The 16,944-nt window shown below is 36.3% G+C and overlaps 1 protein-coding gene across 4 annotated transcripts in view; it reads right to left on the reverse strand.

The window, feature by feature from the left end:
* BCAR3 (BCAR3 adaptor protein, NSP family member) overlaps window positions 1–14,776 on the reverse strand; it is an 83,468-nt gene extending 68,692 nt beyond the window's left edge. Inside the window, exons 1-2 of one of the 4 annotated variants that reach the window (XM_039727020.1) lie at window positions 14,610–14,776; window positions 6,131–6,223 (exon numbers count right to left, since the gene is read on the reverse strand). Coding sequence is in view for 1 of the 4 variants with exons in the window: in XM_039727021.1 (XP_039582955.1) it covers window positions 14,610–14,628 (19 nt within the window). In the remaining 3 variants the exon portion in view is untranslated. The remainder of the gene's footprint in view (window positions 1–6,130; window positions 6,224–14,609) is intronic. The other 3 variants (XM_039727018.1, XM_039727019.1, XM_039727021.1) reach the window with 3 other exon arrangements.
* Window positions 14,777–16,944: the final 2,168 nt, after the last annotated feature.

Here is a 16,944-nt window from a genome sequence, read left to right on the forward strand (position 1 = left end):
GTATTGTAGAGAAATACAAGATCTCTGTTCTATTTACCTATTCTAAAAATTGCCAGTTCCTGTACATCTAAGGACCTGCAAAAACAGATCATATGTTTTGTCACGTCACCAGATTTTTGGGATAGAACCTCTAAGGCTACATGACTTGCTTCTATTTATCAATTAGACTTCTGTTATTACTTAACAAGCTCAAGAGTGAAGTTTTTCTGGACTCCTTACATGGAAGGTCTTGCAGATCTATCCACATAATTTATACCATTTCAGCGGTTTTCACATAAAAAGAAACAATTTAAACCCACCTAGGTTTGTATCATTCTATTTCTGAACACCACCTGTTCAGAGGGTTTTATGAAATCAAATTATTGCTAAAAGGTTATGAAATGAGCAATAATGGGAGATTCCTAGCAGAGCTCTGTGATCTGCTGAGCTGAACTTTTGCTTTCAGAGTGCTTTCCTGCATTCTCTCTCACAGCTGCAGTCATGCATATTGGGGCACACGTGATGCAAATGCACAGAGAAAGGTGTTTTTATGTAGCTTTTAAATCCAGTTGTTCACACTACAATGCTTTACTAAACTGATAAGTCATTGGTTCTTTCCTCTATCACAGTATCCCAGAGCCATTCAAAGATGCTGCTACTGATGTTGCCTTGTTATACTGTAAACACAAGGTAAATAACACACAGTACCAGATTCTTACTTCACCTATGGTTTTGTCAAATTAGCATCACAATTTTTAAAAAGTGTGCCATGATTGAGTAACTCCAAATCACAGTGTGATTACAGTAAGTATTCCAGGCATAGTAATTCATGCTCCTTTTTCAGCCTCCCTTTGGGATTCAGGCTATGACAAGGATCAAGCCACATATCATGGTATAATCCTGTCCCCAACAAAATTACTCATGTGAGTCAGCAGAGCCAGCAATTTCATCTCATCTGGAAAGTAATTTCCTTTATTGTGCCTTTTCAATTTCAGCAAAATTTACTTGGATTGTATTTTCAAATTAAAACTATCCTCCTGCTGTGACAAAATATTTTATTAGTATAAATTGATTTACTGGACACTTGCCCAAGTAAGTTTGCTTAAAGGTTTTAATCACTTGAACTTGGCAAGCTTTCCTAACTTGCATGAAAGGCCCATCAGTTTTGTTTTCAGATAGATTCTGATGTACTTCCACTTCAGATGTACCTTTATCTTTTTCTGTCATCATGAAATCAACAAACCCTCTAAATTACAGCCTCAATAAATCTGACCTTTCCATGCAACATCATGCACACCTCAGGTCCTGTGTTGTGGCACTGAGTAATAACACTGAGCAAAGGTCTCTCCCCTTTGCTGATCACAACTATTTGTGCTTAACTTAATTAAGCAATTCATTCAGGAATGTTGTATTGTAACGCATGTTCAAGTGGTAGGAAATTCCTGTAATTTCTGTGCCAGTTTCTGAATGCTGTAGAATGAAAAATTTTAAAAAATTAAAAATTGGAAGTAGTCATGAAGTCACATCTCAGAGATCTTACCACCATAATACAAAAAAAGACCTCTTCTTTTGCAGACCAGGTCATAATTCTATTTATCCTCTCTCTTCTTTAAACAATTTGCCAAGTGCAAGACATGCTGTAAGTAGTACAGCTAATTTTTGAAAATACACAGATTTACAATTTAAGACAGTAAACCTGTGTATTTTGGAAAAATCTCAAAAGATAGCTGTTTTATAAAAGGAATACTAAAGGCAGAGAGAGAAAGCCAGAAGGTGTCAGTCAATGACCCCAAAACTTGCTTCACCTCCTCAGAGGTGTTAAAATTTTATTGAGAAAAGTAACCTTCTTCTCTGAGATTTGTTTCTACAGTAATGATAATTTGCCATCATTTCCATGACACTTGTTCTAGCCTGCTGCCTTAAATAAATGTTGCAGTTAAGAATTGGACAAGGCTCTCCTAACCTAATAGAGCTATAGGCTGGTATTACACTTACTAAAGTCTGTTATAAAGCCAAGTCTATATTTTCTGCCAACAAAAAGAGAAGGGCACCTACAAGATGGGGTGAGAGACAAAAGCAGCAGAAATAAATACCTGAGAAGCAATCCACCAGCAGAATCAGTGTGTCAGACACTGATCAAACAAATACAGGTGCTGTGCAATGGTCAGTCCAGAGAAAGCGCTTATTGGGCCAAGACTGTGGCTAAAAGGAGTTGGAAACTAGGACTAAAAATTCCTTCCTCCCTGTTTTCACAGGAACAGAGCTTGGTACATTGCACATAAACTGGATGACATCACAAGTAAATGATCTCCATTCTTTTTTTCAGATAGGAACAATATGCAAAACCTTGATGTTTTGGTTAACTCTGCATGAAAAGCAATTATAGGAGACAATTACTCATTGTGTAATTAGTACAATCATATTCCAACTCTAGACTTATATGAAAAGACATCTTACAAGCTAATAACTACCTAAGTAAGAAAGTTTCATAGATGGGAATGTGACCTATGTAGAAACTTTATCTACAGGGCATCAAGGGTGAAGAGGGAAAAAGAAAGCATAAGAACATAATGTAAAAAAAGGCTTATGTTCTTACAGTGATGAGGGTGTGACAAAATGAAGCAACAAAATAAAATTATCAAAATAGTACCTCTGATAAATCCCTGTTATAACATGTAGAAAATACACAAGAAAATAATGAAAAAAGATGTGAGAGAGACTTGACCTGGTAGAGAAACAAAAGTGAAAATTTGAGACATTAACCATCCAGTTAAATCCTGCTACAGGTTATGGACTCCTCTGCCATCCAGAACAGAGTCTGCATGCAAACATAACATATCCTGGACTGCAAAATCAAGCAACTGAGGCACATACTTCCTTACTTTGGCCAACTGTGTTCTGGGAACAACTCCAGTGAAAAGATTGGTAATTCTCTAGGGAATGGCAGCACTCTGTCACTGTAGCTTTTTGATTCAGTGCAAAACTCAGGGCCCTTGAACGGGAGAAATGATAAAGCTGCATGGAAAATGTCAGTTCTAGTTTGCAATACCCAAGAGGTTTAAGTTCTGAGTGTTTTGTTTTTTTGGTTTTTTTTTCTCTCTAGAACAATCTGAAAGTCTTTTAAGCATGCCAAGTTGATGTATTCTTAAACAGTCCCTTTCGCTCTTAATGACAGGACAGGCTTGATTAAGGTCTCTATCTCTTTATCCCATGGGAGTCTATGCAGAAGCTATATCACTGAAAAGTGACCAACCCACATTTTATGATTTGTTGAAAAGAGAGGAGTACAGGAAAACAGTAACAAAAACAAGGCAAAACTGTGTACCACCAAATATACCACTATCTTGCAACACTTCATTTGCAAACAGATCAAAACAAACACTTAAATTCAAGCAGTGGCTCTATTACATTGAATTTAAAATGCAAATGAAAGAATGTCCCACCAAAACTTCTAACCCATCACATTTTAAAGTCATAATCAGTATTTACAACATAAGTTTTAAACAAAAAAAGATAAACAAAAAAAGATATTTTAAAAAATCCCAAGACTGTGTACATATAAGATTAAACTTTTACTCTTCTTTCCTTTCTTGGAATTTCTTGGCATTTCATTTCAAGCCTTTCCCCTAACTGTGACTATTAAAACATAATTTAAAACTCTGAAATTCTCAAAGTTCTATGGAAAACTTGAAATTTAAAATTAATTGCAATCTTTCAGAAATACATTTAATTTTTGCCATAATGTGAATGAAAAACATAAGTTTGCTTGTAGGACACCACAAGCTGCAAGCTTCTTTTCATATTTATATTGCCACCAATTAGCAGGTTGTGTACTACAAGCTAGGTAGACATAGGTGAACTTTATAGATTGTTTATAGTTACATTGTGAACTATCACATTTTTATCAAATGAGTTAAATTAAAGCACAAGTCTGATAATCTCATAGGGTAAGGATATGATGACAACTCCTCCTAGTGGAAGCACATCTGACGCAACAAAATTCAGAAAAATTCAGATTTCCTAGGTACCATGCTAGGTTTTTGCTGGTACTAGCTAGCTCTGCACTTTTTCTATCCTTTACTGAATTAAACTAGTCTCATCCAACTTTTCAGTACAATAGAAAAACATCTATGGGCTTCCTTAAAAGGTGAAAATCATAAAGTGAAATGATTTTCACCTTTTAAGGAAGGTGAAAATCATTTCACTTTAAAGCTTGCTGTTATACTGGTATAACGCAGTTTCTACACATCGCTGAGAATCAGATTTCAAATTAATTTAAAGCAATCTTTTACTGCAGGAGTATGTGTCACCACCATCTCTTAAAACTGTGGGGGAGACTGATGTGATGTAAAGTAACTTACATTTATCATGAACAATGAAGCTCTGCTGATTTACTGCTGCTGGGAGTGCAGCTCGCCGTGGCTCCTTTTTGTTTCCTCTTTCACTCATACTTTGTTTCCACTGTGCCAGGAATGATTTCCATGTGAATGAGTTCCCTACACTTATCTGAATAGACTACTCTGTTCACCCAATTCCATCTCCAAGGCTCAGACTGTCACAGACATTACACATGCTGTTCAGCCAGAACCTAGAGGAGTGGTTTTACCAGAATAGCTCAGAGCAGACAGAGCTATTAGGAACATGCAGTATCATGTAAGATGCTGAACAGCTATCAGTACTCCAATTCCTTTATTTTAGTCCCTGATTTGCTTCATGTTTCCTTGTTCAAATTGTTTTAAGTTCAATGTATTTTTGGTGAAATTTTGAGAAATTGTTGTGAAGGATGCAAGGATATTGGATTCTTTGAAAAAAACCTATTAGCATAAATATTGTTGGCAGTCTAGGCATTGAAGGGATACTTCTAACATGGATTTTTATGTCAATCCAATATTTAGCCAATCTGTTGCAGACTACAGAGAAACAAATACAAAACATTACTCAACTTGTATATGCTGTTCTGGCCAGTGTTTGTGTAAAGATAAATAGTCTACAAAGTACCAGTCAGGAGTTAAATACATACTGACTCAGCAACTCAGCAACCACACAGCAGGTTTTCATGCCAGACATCTAACAAAAACTGCCACAGACATCAAGCTATTTTATCTTTATGTTAGACTTCAAATCAGGTATTTTTAGTTGGTGGGATGTCAATATTATCACCAGTAGCTTACAAGAAACCACTAACAGTGATTCATCATTCTTTATGCATGGCTTATGGAAGGCATAGACTAAATACCCTTCATTTATTTTCTTTGCATACAAGAGTGTAACTTTCTCCATTTCATAACATCAACACAGTCTTAATTATTAAGCCAATGTTCTAAAACAGAAGCAGCAGTTTTTCACACAATCTTATTCAATTGGGAACATCATGTCACCCATGTCCTGGGTAGCAAAAGGATAAATGAGTTTAAAAGATGGTCTATGCAGATAAAACAACAAATAAAAAACTATTTTTTAAAAGACACAATCAAGATCTCTGAAAATTCTTACAGGATTAATTACTAACAGCTGTGTTAGTAAATATCCCTCTATACTTACGTTCTTACAACACTTTTATAAGCAAAAGTTTGTCCTAGGAAGAGACTTTTGGTCCAATTCATGCAAATATTCTTGCATTGCACACAGAATGCAGATGTGGCACACAGCTGCTCCACTAGTACAAATTAGTTCAAAGAATTTTTAAAGTGTCACTTTGCTCTTGCAGATTTTAACAATACTTGGCCCAGAGTATGGGCAGAATCCTAACTCTATCTTTACAGCCAGATTAGTCATTGTACATTCTCTCCTGCCATGGGTTTAAAGTTAAAATGAATCTATTGTGCACGTTTTTGACTCCCAGAAATGGCAGATGTTTGTACTTAATGCAGGTGATATGACAGCAATCAGGTGATCAAGTGTTAATGAACCCAGCATGTTACCAGAAAAGACTACTACAAATCTCCAAATATATTCAGTACAAGCAACTTGGCAGATCTTTCGAAGGTTACAGGTATTTTAAGAGTATTTATGTGATCAGATTCAAATCAATAAATAGAACTAAGATAATCAAACACTTAAACAGAAAAGGTTGGTCACTACTGTCTAGTAAATCTTTCCCCTTCCTGTGTGTTTGTGTGGTCTTTTGTAGCTAGATGGGAGTTCGTCCTACCTGCACAAGCAGTGTTAGTTCAGTGCTGAAATTGAGCCAGTATTCACTGTTGAAAAGACTCCACAGCTGCTTCTCAGCTTGAACAGCCAGAGCCTATAATGCACCCAACAGTAACAGACTGTAAATACATATGCCATATAATCAGAAATCTGATTAAAGCTAGCATGCTAAGGTCTCTGTGGGGATAAGGGATTAAGAAAAAAGCAGTTTACATCTGTGATTCTATGCTAAAATTTTACTGTGGACTGATCCAATTTCTAGTTCTGCTCCTTTTAATTCCTCAGCCATATCAAACCAGAAGTTTCTCACCTCCATTGCACCACATCTACTATTTGTGTGGTGAGATGCTAAGCTGGATACATGAAATGGTCCTATTTTACTGAAAACACAAAATTGTGCCCCTGCACAGTGTATGGTTTTTTTTTTAAATGTGCAGATCCAGGACCACGGCCTGTCTCAAGTTCTATAACTACTAGTTACTGCAATGGGTTTCTGAAATGTTTATCATTTAATACGCTCCTCTTCTGCTCTTCAGAATAGGAAGGAAATAGTAAGACTGCCATATTTTTTAATAAGGCTGCTCAGAGACACAGAACCTCTGAAAAAAATCCACAATTTTGTTTTTAATATTCTTTTCATTTGCCTTCTGCTGTTTGAAATTTTATGGTTAACTTAGGTCTATCTTTCAAGAAATTCTACAAATTTGTGTTCTACAAATAACACAGTTTCTTTTTTCTAAGACTGAAATCTTCACATGACTAATTAACTCTAGGATTTGAGTGCTGTCTAATCTACCAAAATTGATTTGTGATAAGAATCAAACTGGCAGCAGAAATAACAAAAAAATATATCACAGGTGTGTTTGCTAAATCATGACCAACAGACACATGTGCTCTCAAGCTGTGCTTCATTCTGCAGTTTTTGCAGTGTAACAAAAGGAAGGAGTATGGTGGCACTTCTCACACACCCCACTGCTAAATCAATCTTCCTGGCCTAAGACACTGGCAAATGTGGCTTGAGCAAGCCAAGCTGATTTTGCATTGAAATTGATTAGAACAAAGAATTTAGTTTATCTCAGTTTGCTTTCTCATTTTCTGCAAGAGTTTAGTAGTCCTGAGCCTTTTTACTCTGCAAGCTGCCTTTGCTCTTGTGTGTATATATATATATATATATATATATATATATTCTTCCTTCTTGGCTGCTCTAAACTCCTGAACTGTGTAGTTAGCAACAGGATTTGTCTTCTCCTTCCTCTCTTTGCCTCTCACTCCTCCTCATCAGTCTGGTACTCCAAGCCACAAAGCCATGCCTGGTACATTTTCCTATCTATTTATGCATTCATTTTTGTTGACTTTTATTTTTCAACAAAGTGATAAGAACTGTTTAGGGACTAGAAGCAGAACATAACATGCTATTTGCTACCTCCAGATTCAAAAAGCTGCATGATAAGCAATAAAAAAAGCAAACTTCAAAATAAAAAAAAAATAGTTTAAAATTCTACACCCTCAGAAAGTAAAATTACTTGCTGATTTTTTCTTTTTATTCAACCCATAATTAAAAAGGAAAAGTAGTGTTCCTGAAGATTATATAGACTATAATCTTAGAAATAGAAACCACAGAATCATTTGGTTGGAAAAGACCTTTAAAATAATTAAGATAAAATAAACAGGTTTATTAAAATAAACTATTGTATTCAATGAGAATGAATATCATTGAGGTAATGTATTGGGGACATATATCATTGAGGTAAGGTACTGGGACAAAGCTGGAAAAAATAAAGTTTTAATATAAATTTTAATTTCAGATTGATGTTTTCTCTGTTTTCTAAATTGAATGTCCTTGTATACATGACATGACTAATTCTAGTTAGGGCTAGAATTCACAATACGATGTAAGTTGAACTGAGACAACTTGGAATAAAAAAATGGCTGAGTATCACTGAAATTTGGGCTAAAAATTGTAATGCATCGGAAGCTGCTTTATGGAGAGCTCAGCCATAAAGGAAAATGTGGTCAGAACCTCATTAACTTAGTAAGTCAATCTGTCTGTAAGACTCAGACAGATCCTTTACTTATGTGATTGTATATGCAAAAAGCAATAACTTGGTTTGTAGCACACCTTTGGACCCAAACAGCTAACAAGTTTAAATGTTAAAATACTTGGGTTCCAGTTGGAGAAAACACTAGTAGCAAGTCAGGAATTTCTTTGAATCATCTCAGCTTACATGCAAAAATGCTACTAGTCACACTTTTTTAAATGCAGAGCAAGTCTCATACAGAATGAGCTACTTCCTTTTCCTTTGAAGATATGGTATAGGCACTGCCAGGAGTACTAGAGACAGATAAAAAGCACCACAGGTAGATAAAACAAAATGCTGAGCCAGTCTAAACTTGCACTGCCAATTCAAATTTGTTCTGAGTATTTTTGATTAATTTTGTGGTAGCAAGCCTAATTCCTTACCAAATCTGCCTACATACCAGTGTTATTGGTATTTCTGCAGATAGCACAAAGGATTTCTTTCCTGTTCCCCTTCCACTCTGTGATGCAGTGTTACTGCATTCAAGCCATGAAGCATCCTTAAATGGGGGCTGGATTCTACTGATTTCTTAGTAATCACAACTAAGCTTTCCTTACCTGCTGACTTCAGTTCTGCAGAACTCCTCACAAGCTCCTACTGACACTGTGCTGTGCACTGACCCTCTTCCTCAGAAGCTCTCCAGCCTTGCCTCACCATATTCTGTAGCAATCTGCTCCAAGAGCAGCACAAGTGCAGAGACAGGATGATCCGTACTGCTGCAGTGTAGGACACCTTCCAGTAGAACTTTGGTTCTCAAGTGTAACTTAGAGATCTCAGCTGAGGTTCAGAGCAAAGCTGATTAATTTGCAGCAATATCTGAACACCTGGTCAGTGACACAGGTGTATCTTAGTTTGAGTTAAAATCCTAATGCATTGCAGCTGGAGCACTGGGCTCCTACCTGTAGTATTACTTTGCCTTTGGTTATGTTGGCTGTAATCCTGCAATTACCAGATAAACTCATCACAAATTTTATAGTGTATCATGTGCAACCTGAAAGGAGAGCTTCAATGCTTTTAAGAATTGCAGTTTAACTTATTAAATGTTTCCTTTGCCTGAAGCTTTATGTATTCACATTATAAGAGCAAAAGACAAAGATGGCTTAGTTACAACTCTCTTCACTTAGTAACTTAGCAGCTCTTCCTTGATGTATTTCCCTTTATTTAATACCCCACCTATTTCAAAGATATTCTTAGTATTTACAACACAGAACTAAATCTGCATGTAAAAATAATAGACTTGCACATCAGCAGTAGCATTCCACAAAATGGAACTAAACCAGAACCAGCTCATCTCCTGTCCTGGAGGGCTTGCTCAATAGCAGGCTTTCCAAGCAAGCTTGCATTAGGCTTGCTGCAGCAAGAGAGTCTGATCTCTGCTGGAACAGGAGGGCAAGCAGGTTTCAAGATCGACAGCACAGTACTGTAAAACCTGCAGTTTATTAGCATATGTACCTATGTTAATTTTAAAAGTCACACTGACAAATCTAGAAATTTGATGAAGGAAGTGCACCAATCTGTGACACAGTAGTCATTGTACTAAAGTGTACAGTTGAGAGAACTATGTTAAAGTCTCTCAAGTAAGCTACAATATAAAGGAATATTTCCATATGATACTTAACATTACATGGAAATGTTGTGCCCTCAGTTCTAATGACATGGCTGGGCATGGGTGGGTGTACAGAACTTGCACACAGAAAACAGTGGAATACCTGTCAAGAGCACTGCACTTATTGATGGTCCCCAAACTTCATGAGCAAAGTAATATGATTCATTTCCTTGACCATTTTTGCTAATTCTGATATTTAAAAATTTTATTGCAGTTTTTTTGAAGCTGTTCTCTCTCTTGGTAAAACTAAACAATTCTATTTTATCCTGCTCCTCAAGTTATCTTGTCATTTAACTTTTCACTTTTCCTCTTACAGTTTCATGGATTCCATTTCTAGAGAATCCTTCTAATTTTTAAAAAAGTAGGGAATAAACTCAGTATTAATAAGAAAGACACAGACAGATAAACATGAGATGCAGTAAAGAGGAAGAAAAGCAGTGGCTAAAACCGGTCAGATGAAAAAGCATCAAGAAAATTTTAAGTTGAAGTAAGTAGGGACAGTAAAGAGAATGGAGAACAGGAATCTAACACAGACCAAAATAAATAGCTGAAAGCCGGCAGTAAAACATGATTAGAGAAAAAAGCTGACACATGAGAATGACTAAAATTTTCCTTGTTTGTTTTTTTCCCCTTACTGTTACATGAGCAATAGTGCAGTTTCACTAGGGAAGAGTCTGTAAACATGTTAATAGCTCTAGAAGTAGATCAAGAGTTGCCTAGATAACAGGTTTCTATTTTCTAAGTACATAATTTTTCTCTCCATTAATAAAAAAAATTCCATAGTTGAATTGCATCAGTCAGTATGTTGTCTTCTGAGTGAATTCCTGCAAAGTGATGCTGTCCTCAAGGCATTTTTTCTTAATAGCTTTATTTTGGCAAGTTTTAAGGGAAAATTAACAGCAGAGGTATGCAATTTGAAAAATATTGTTAATATTCTGAGAAGTTGTGAAGTAGGGTAAGAAAAAAGCACTAATATTGGAGAATTGTAGTAAAAAAATCCCAAATTATCTTATAGTAAGTAATAATTTCCCTAACTGGGATATCAAGACAGACATATTTAATAATAATATTTTTCTTCTTAAATGGTATCTGCCTGCAGACAAAGTATATATTTTTTTTTAAACCAAACTAAACAACAAACTCCCCATGCCCCCATAAACCCAACCAAAACAATCCGCAGTGCTTTTCAGTCTAGTACAGCTTTTATGTCAGTGTTATGACAAGGTATCAGCTGGTCCTAATTCCAACTGTTTGGGACAAGGACAGTCCAATAAGAGACAAACCAAACTGAAAAAAAAATTGTATGGATGAAGTGAAAAAAAGTTACTCATATAGAGGTATTTTTTCTCTTTCTAAGATGTAATATGTTCATGATGGAGAGCTTCAGAAGCACAAGTATACAATATCCTGTATATCTTAGTTACTCTTCAAAACCATGATTAGGCTTTATAGCTGAGAAAATAGTTATGCAGCAGGGAACTGCTACAGCAAGCTTAATGATGGGGGGATTAGAGTTGAAAGTGAGAGCACTAGACATTCTTTTCTAGCAAAATAATTCAAATCCCAAGTGAGACAGTAGGATAAATGAGCCAGAGGGCCTCCATTCATTCTCCAGCAAACGGCACATCACAAAAGATCCATACATTATGCCAGGAAAATACTCAGCAAGAATGAGAAGCCTTGGAAACAGAAATTCTTGACTTAGAGTCTGGTTGAAGGTCACTGCTCTAACACTGCACAGTTCACATATTTGCATTTGATATATTGATATGTAAAGGAATTTCTGAGTTGTTTATGTTCTTTTAATTCTGCAAATGATCCAAAGATTGAGACAAATATTAATCTTTTCAACTTCATAGGTTGGTGGAAGGGGACTAAAATAAATGCTTCACATTATTGAAGGAGCTACTAAAACTACACAGACAAACTGTTTTGTAATTTCTGTGTAAAGGAAAACAGTCAGATTTAAAGTTTTCAGTTTTCATACCAGAGTTTCACTATCAATTAATAAGCCCACATCTAATTTGTTTGTTAAGATCCTGTTTAATGGTTGATTAAATTCCTGTTAGCTAATTAAACATGATGAACTGGTGTTTACTGATTTGCTAGCCCCGTGCTTGACTTCAAAACAAACCTATGCTACATTGATTTTTTTATTATTCCATGATGCTTAAATCAAATGAGATTATACACAGTTAAGAAAGCAGCACTAATCTGAAGACACTACTCCATCAAATAAAGTGACAGACCTTTCATTAAAAATATACAGAAAAGACTCCAACACTGACTAATTTTCCTTTTTTTCAGAAACCCTTTTATATGACAAAAAGAGTACTTAGCCTGGCATCTAATTATAATTCAAATCATATAATCCATTGCAAAGGATTACACAATCCTTGCACAGTCTGTAAGTGCCATTTACTGCAGGAACCAATAATGCACTGAGATGTGGAACTTCAGTGCAACAAATCAGATCTGTGAGTGTCCAAACACTGGCACTGGTGATTGCACTCAGCTGCTGCGACACATAGAAAAAGTTATGGGCATGAAATTAATGTCTGTTTTCAAGAAGTTTAGATTAGCAGTTTGCTGTTTGAACTCAGTTTATTATTGCATGTGGCCAAAGGGGAAGACACAAATAAGCATTTGCTCTTTTACAAACACCTGACTGAATGCACGTGCACACAGCAGACACTAATGTCATCCACCATTACAATGATTGTGAACTGCTGAGTGATTTTCCTGGACTCCAATCAGACAAATACTGTCTGAAAGTATTCTTTAGCCAGATACATGTATCTTTCTCTAGCTGGTTGATGAACTACACCCAACTCCAGAAACACAGTGTGGTGATTCAGCAGTAGGGGTCTAAGGTATGACATGCTTCATCTTTTGACAGCAAAACCCACCTAAAATATGGAATTCAGAGTATCTTATAATTTTGCCATTCAAGCATCATGACATCTCATTTCTTGAAATCAAATTTCTAACCTCATGAAGCACACCTGCCTCTATCTATAGTACTTGCACTTTGGTTCTTGTGTTGCAGCACTCTGGCTGCAAGACTCAGGATTGAGCTTGAAGTGTAGGACACACATGGATCCTTAAAGCTTCAGCCCAGACAAAAATATCACCTAAATAAGGGAATGGTTAAGTTAATTGCACCATGAGGGTCTTGCTCATAAATGATTACTGCCTTTCAAAGTTCTTACTGTCTGCCTCCTTTGCTGATAGCATGGCACATAGAAATGGAAACCAGTCTCTGATCCCTGCACATAGAACTAAAGCCAGCACAAGCAAGACAAGAACGTGACATAAAATACATAAATTGCTGTTTTAGTTAAGTTTATTTGCATACTCAAAAATCTTTCTTTGATGGTGCCAGCTGCTGGTGAGAAGAATATGTTTGGTGTCCTTATAAGAACACCTAGAAAGAAAGGTATTCTGATATTACAGTATCACAGAGGTGAATATGCAAACAAGAAAAGGCTGTGAGAGATCAAAACAACCATGTTTAGAAAAAGTATATTATGTATATAACACTAATTTAACAGCATTTCAGCACCTCCTGTGTTTAGTGGTGCTCAGAGTTAAAATTCTGAGAAAAAAATCCACTTTACTAACTGTGAAGACACTTCTCAAGTACATAAACTAAGAATCATACTATTCTAAAGAACAAAACCTTTTAAAACAAGAAATATGCCAAGGAAATAGAACCCAATTGATATAATTCAATAGGAAGGAACTTCTGTCTCAATATCTACAAAACCCTTGTGTTTTGATAGTTTGGTGAGTTACTTCTTAAATATCTCTTTGTTTCAATCATATATCCTTAAAGGTTCTCTGTTTTCAGTTACGTATTGTATCCTAACATTTTTTTTTTTACTTAGGTAATATTAAAATGAAACTCTCCTTTTACTAGGTATGATCCCTCACAAAGAAGCTGGTGCTTGTGCCATGACTGCAACATTTTTCCAAGAGCTGAAACAAGTACAGTCATGTGCACTGAGCTCTGAGCAGTGCTGCTGTGAAGGAGGAGAGCAGACATTACACTGCTGGGGATTACAGCTGCTGTTTTCCCCAGCCTTTTCTGCCAGTATTAGAGCACAGACATTTACATGCAAACTTGTCTATGTAGCACGTTTCAAATTTTTTCAATCCCTGTAATTGCATCTTTTTATTTGATAGTTAAGCTGTCATAAACCTATCAATTACAAAGTAAAAAATGTTTCTAATATATCCCTCTATTTTCCCCCAGGATTCTCCCTTATTTTTTCAAAGTCAACTGAAAAGATACGTGAAAATCAGATTAATTTTATCTTCCAAATAATTTAGATTGATAAATTCACAAAAAAAAGCCAATTCATAACTCTGAAAAAATAAAATTGCTCTGAAGATAATGCAACATGAGAAGAAAGCTTCCTTGTATTACTTGAAAATAATTGACACATACAATTTTTATAAAAAATAGAAACCATCTCAAATATTATAAATGTCTCTCTCTCAAAATATTACAAAAAATGTTTTAACCTAATTCTTTTTGGATTTGACAATACTCCTCACTGTTATATATTCACAGTTACTTTAATTCAGACTTTAAAAAATCACTACTAGCATACTGAACAATAGCCGTCACAATTAAGATCCAAAATTAAAATCTTTCCAGGTTTTAAACCCACAAACAGTTGATTTGGAAACATCTGCTAACACACTTAATAATTTGTTACTAACCACCAAGTGCTGTTTCTAACAGTAAGACTGTACAGGTTAATAAATAGACATACAACAGTTCTTACCATAGCAGGAGGCTATCATGGTCTACTGTGTGCTCTTGAAATGCAAAAGCTTCTTGACAAAGACACACCTTGAGAAGTTCTGTGCCCAATCAGCAGTCAGACCTGCCCAGGAGACAGCAGCTGATGAATCACAAGGACGATAACTGAGCAGCTGGATGTTTTTCCCCCTAAATCAAGGAGAAGTTGAATACTGTGTTGAGTAAGCTTTTTGACACTTTAATTTTAATTATTATTTTTACTTTTCTACTAGGTGAAAAATGTGCCATCTGTTTGCCAATGAGCCATTATGAAATACAGAAGTTCCTACTTTCAGCTAAGAGTTTTGCAGGCTACTTCTTTCAAAAATATTTATAATTAAAAAAAATTGTAAAAAAGTTTATTTATAAACTGGAAGAGAGAGAAAATCCAAACATCACAACCCCCCTGCCCCTAACAAAATTAATTCATTCATGACAATGTAAAACTATGCACAAGCTCAAAAACACCCTCCATCAGTCCAGAGTTCAACAAAATAACAGGGAGAGGTAAATGTATCTATTTCAGGCATCACACTATATTTTATAATATATTATTAGTAGTAGTATGAGCATTAATTGTGATGATGATGGTGATGATGATGATGATGATGATGATATGGAAGCTACTTAAAAGTTCCAGTTAGGATCACTCCCCACCCCCCCAGGCTGTATATCTGCCCTGAAAACACTGGTTCTCTCAAAACCTAGCCTGTAAGTGCATCACTGAGCTCTTTCTCCAAGGGCTGTCTCCTCCCGCAGTAGTGATGCTGCCAGGACGAGGGATCGGCGGTGGCCACAGGAGGCGCGGGCCGGCGCTGTGCTGATGCAGACCTGGCGGTCAGCCCTGCTGTGACATCTCCCGTGGCTGCAGGACACGCCAGCCGGAGGAGAGGGGCCCACAGGTGGCTCTCACTCCATACCGCTCCTTACACTGACTGTGTGTCCTTGTCTTCTTCTGAAAGTGCAACAGCCCTTAAGCGAATTGACTCTCTGTTTGACAGTAGACATGAGAAATAGAATTGTCTTAAGAAAGTCCTGTAAGAGCTGAAAAAACCAAAATATCAGATGCCCTTTCCCTGGACATGATCTTCCCAGTCTGCTGAGCTCTGATTTGGGACCTGTTCAATACTACAAGACTCAGCACCTGGAAGGAAATAAAACTACCTACACTATCCTTTTTCTTTACAGTGTTAGCCACAACAAATGGTATTTAAAGCAATACTTTACAGTCTGTCTTCTTTACTGGGACCTTAACAAACTCATATCCCACGATGCAAATCAACAGGTCACTAATTGGCTTTTAGATATAACACAAAGGAAGCGAGGTATCACATCAGAAGTCTTAAAATTCATGAGCTGAAAACTAATGAGTCTGCCATTTATATTAAACGGTATAACGTATATTAAACGGTACATGGCTTGCAGTTGTAAATTCCCACACTGGATGTGTATCACACAAGCTTTACCAACAGAGAGACAGCAAAAAAGCCTGAATTTCTGACTTTATGAAGAAGGAAATTAATACTCCTAGGCAACTGATTTCATCATGTTCTATCATGTTTTAGCTGCACACTCACTCCAAACCCATTCTACACTGCAGAAGTGAAGACCCTGAAAAAACAATCTCTGCCCAAAGCCAATCCCTTAACAAAGTTTTATTAGCACCATCAACACTACTCTCATTCTCCATAATCTAGGTCTTTATGTTTCCCCTTTGCCATTTCTTTTTCCTCACTTACACTCTCAGATTTTCTTAGGATTCTAAAGTAACTTCTCTACTAGACTCCATCATTCCATTTTAACCCAGTGTTAAAGTTACTTGTCCAGCCTGCCTAGAGATACAATTTCTCACACTTTCACCAAATGCTATTTCACTCTTTCTCATTCTTATTGGTAACATAAAACAACTGTCTCTAGTAGATAACTGCTTTGCTGTCAAACATGATGCAAATCTTTCAGTCAAAAAGCACAAGGCCTCTATGTAACAAATACTAATTACATAGCAATTAATACCAAATACAAAAAGGGCCTATTTCCCTTCCAAACTACCTGCGAATATGATTAGTCCTTGAAGGTAAATTAAGAAGCCATATTCCCCCTTTAGAAACACAAAGGAATATTTTGTCATCACAGTACCAACAAGAGCAAGTGATAATTTTATACCAAGTTTATAGAAAAAAGGCCACTTGTATTGAAACCTGATTGAAATGTCCCTGACCCTGCATGTGGGTGGAAAGGTCTACCCTAATCCCTTGTAATTTTGGATGGGAGCTGTGATGGTATTTCTTTTGGCCCTTTCATACTATTTTCCTAGAAAC

The sequence above is a fragment of the Passer montanus genome, unplaced genomic scaffold (assembly GCF_014805655.1).
Source record: "Passer montanus isolate IOZ18808 unplaced genomic scaffold, ASM1480565v1 scaffold60, whole genome shotgun sequence".
Classification (NCBI taxonomy): Eukaryota; Metazoa; Chordata; class Aves; order Passeriformes; family Passeridae; genus Passer; species Passer montanus.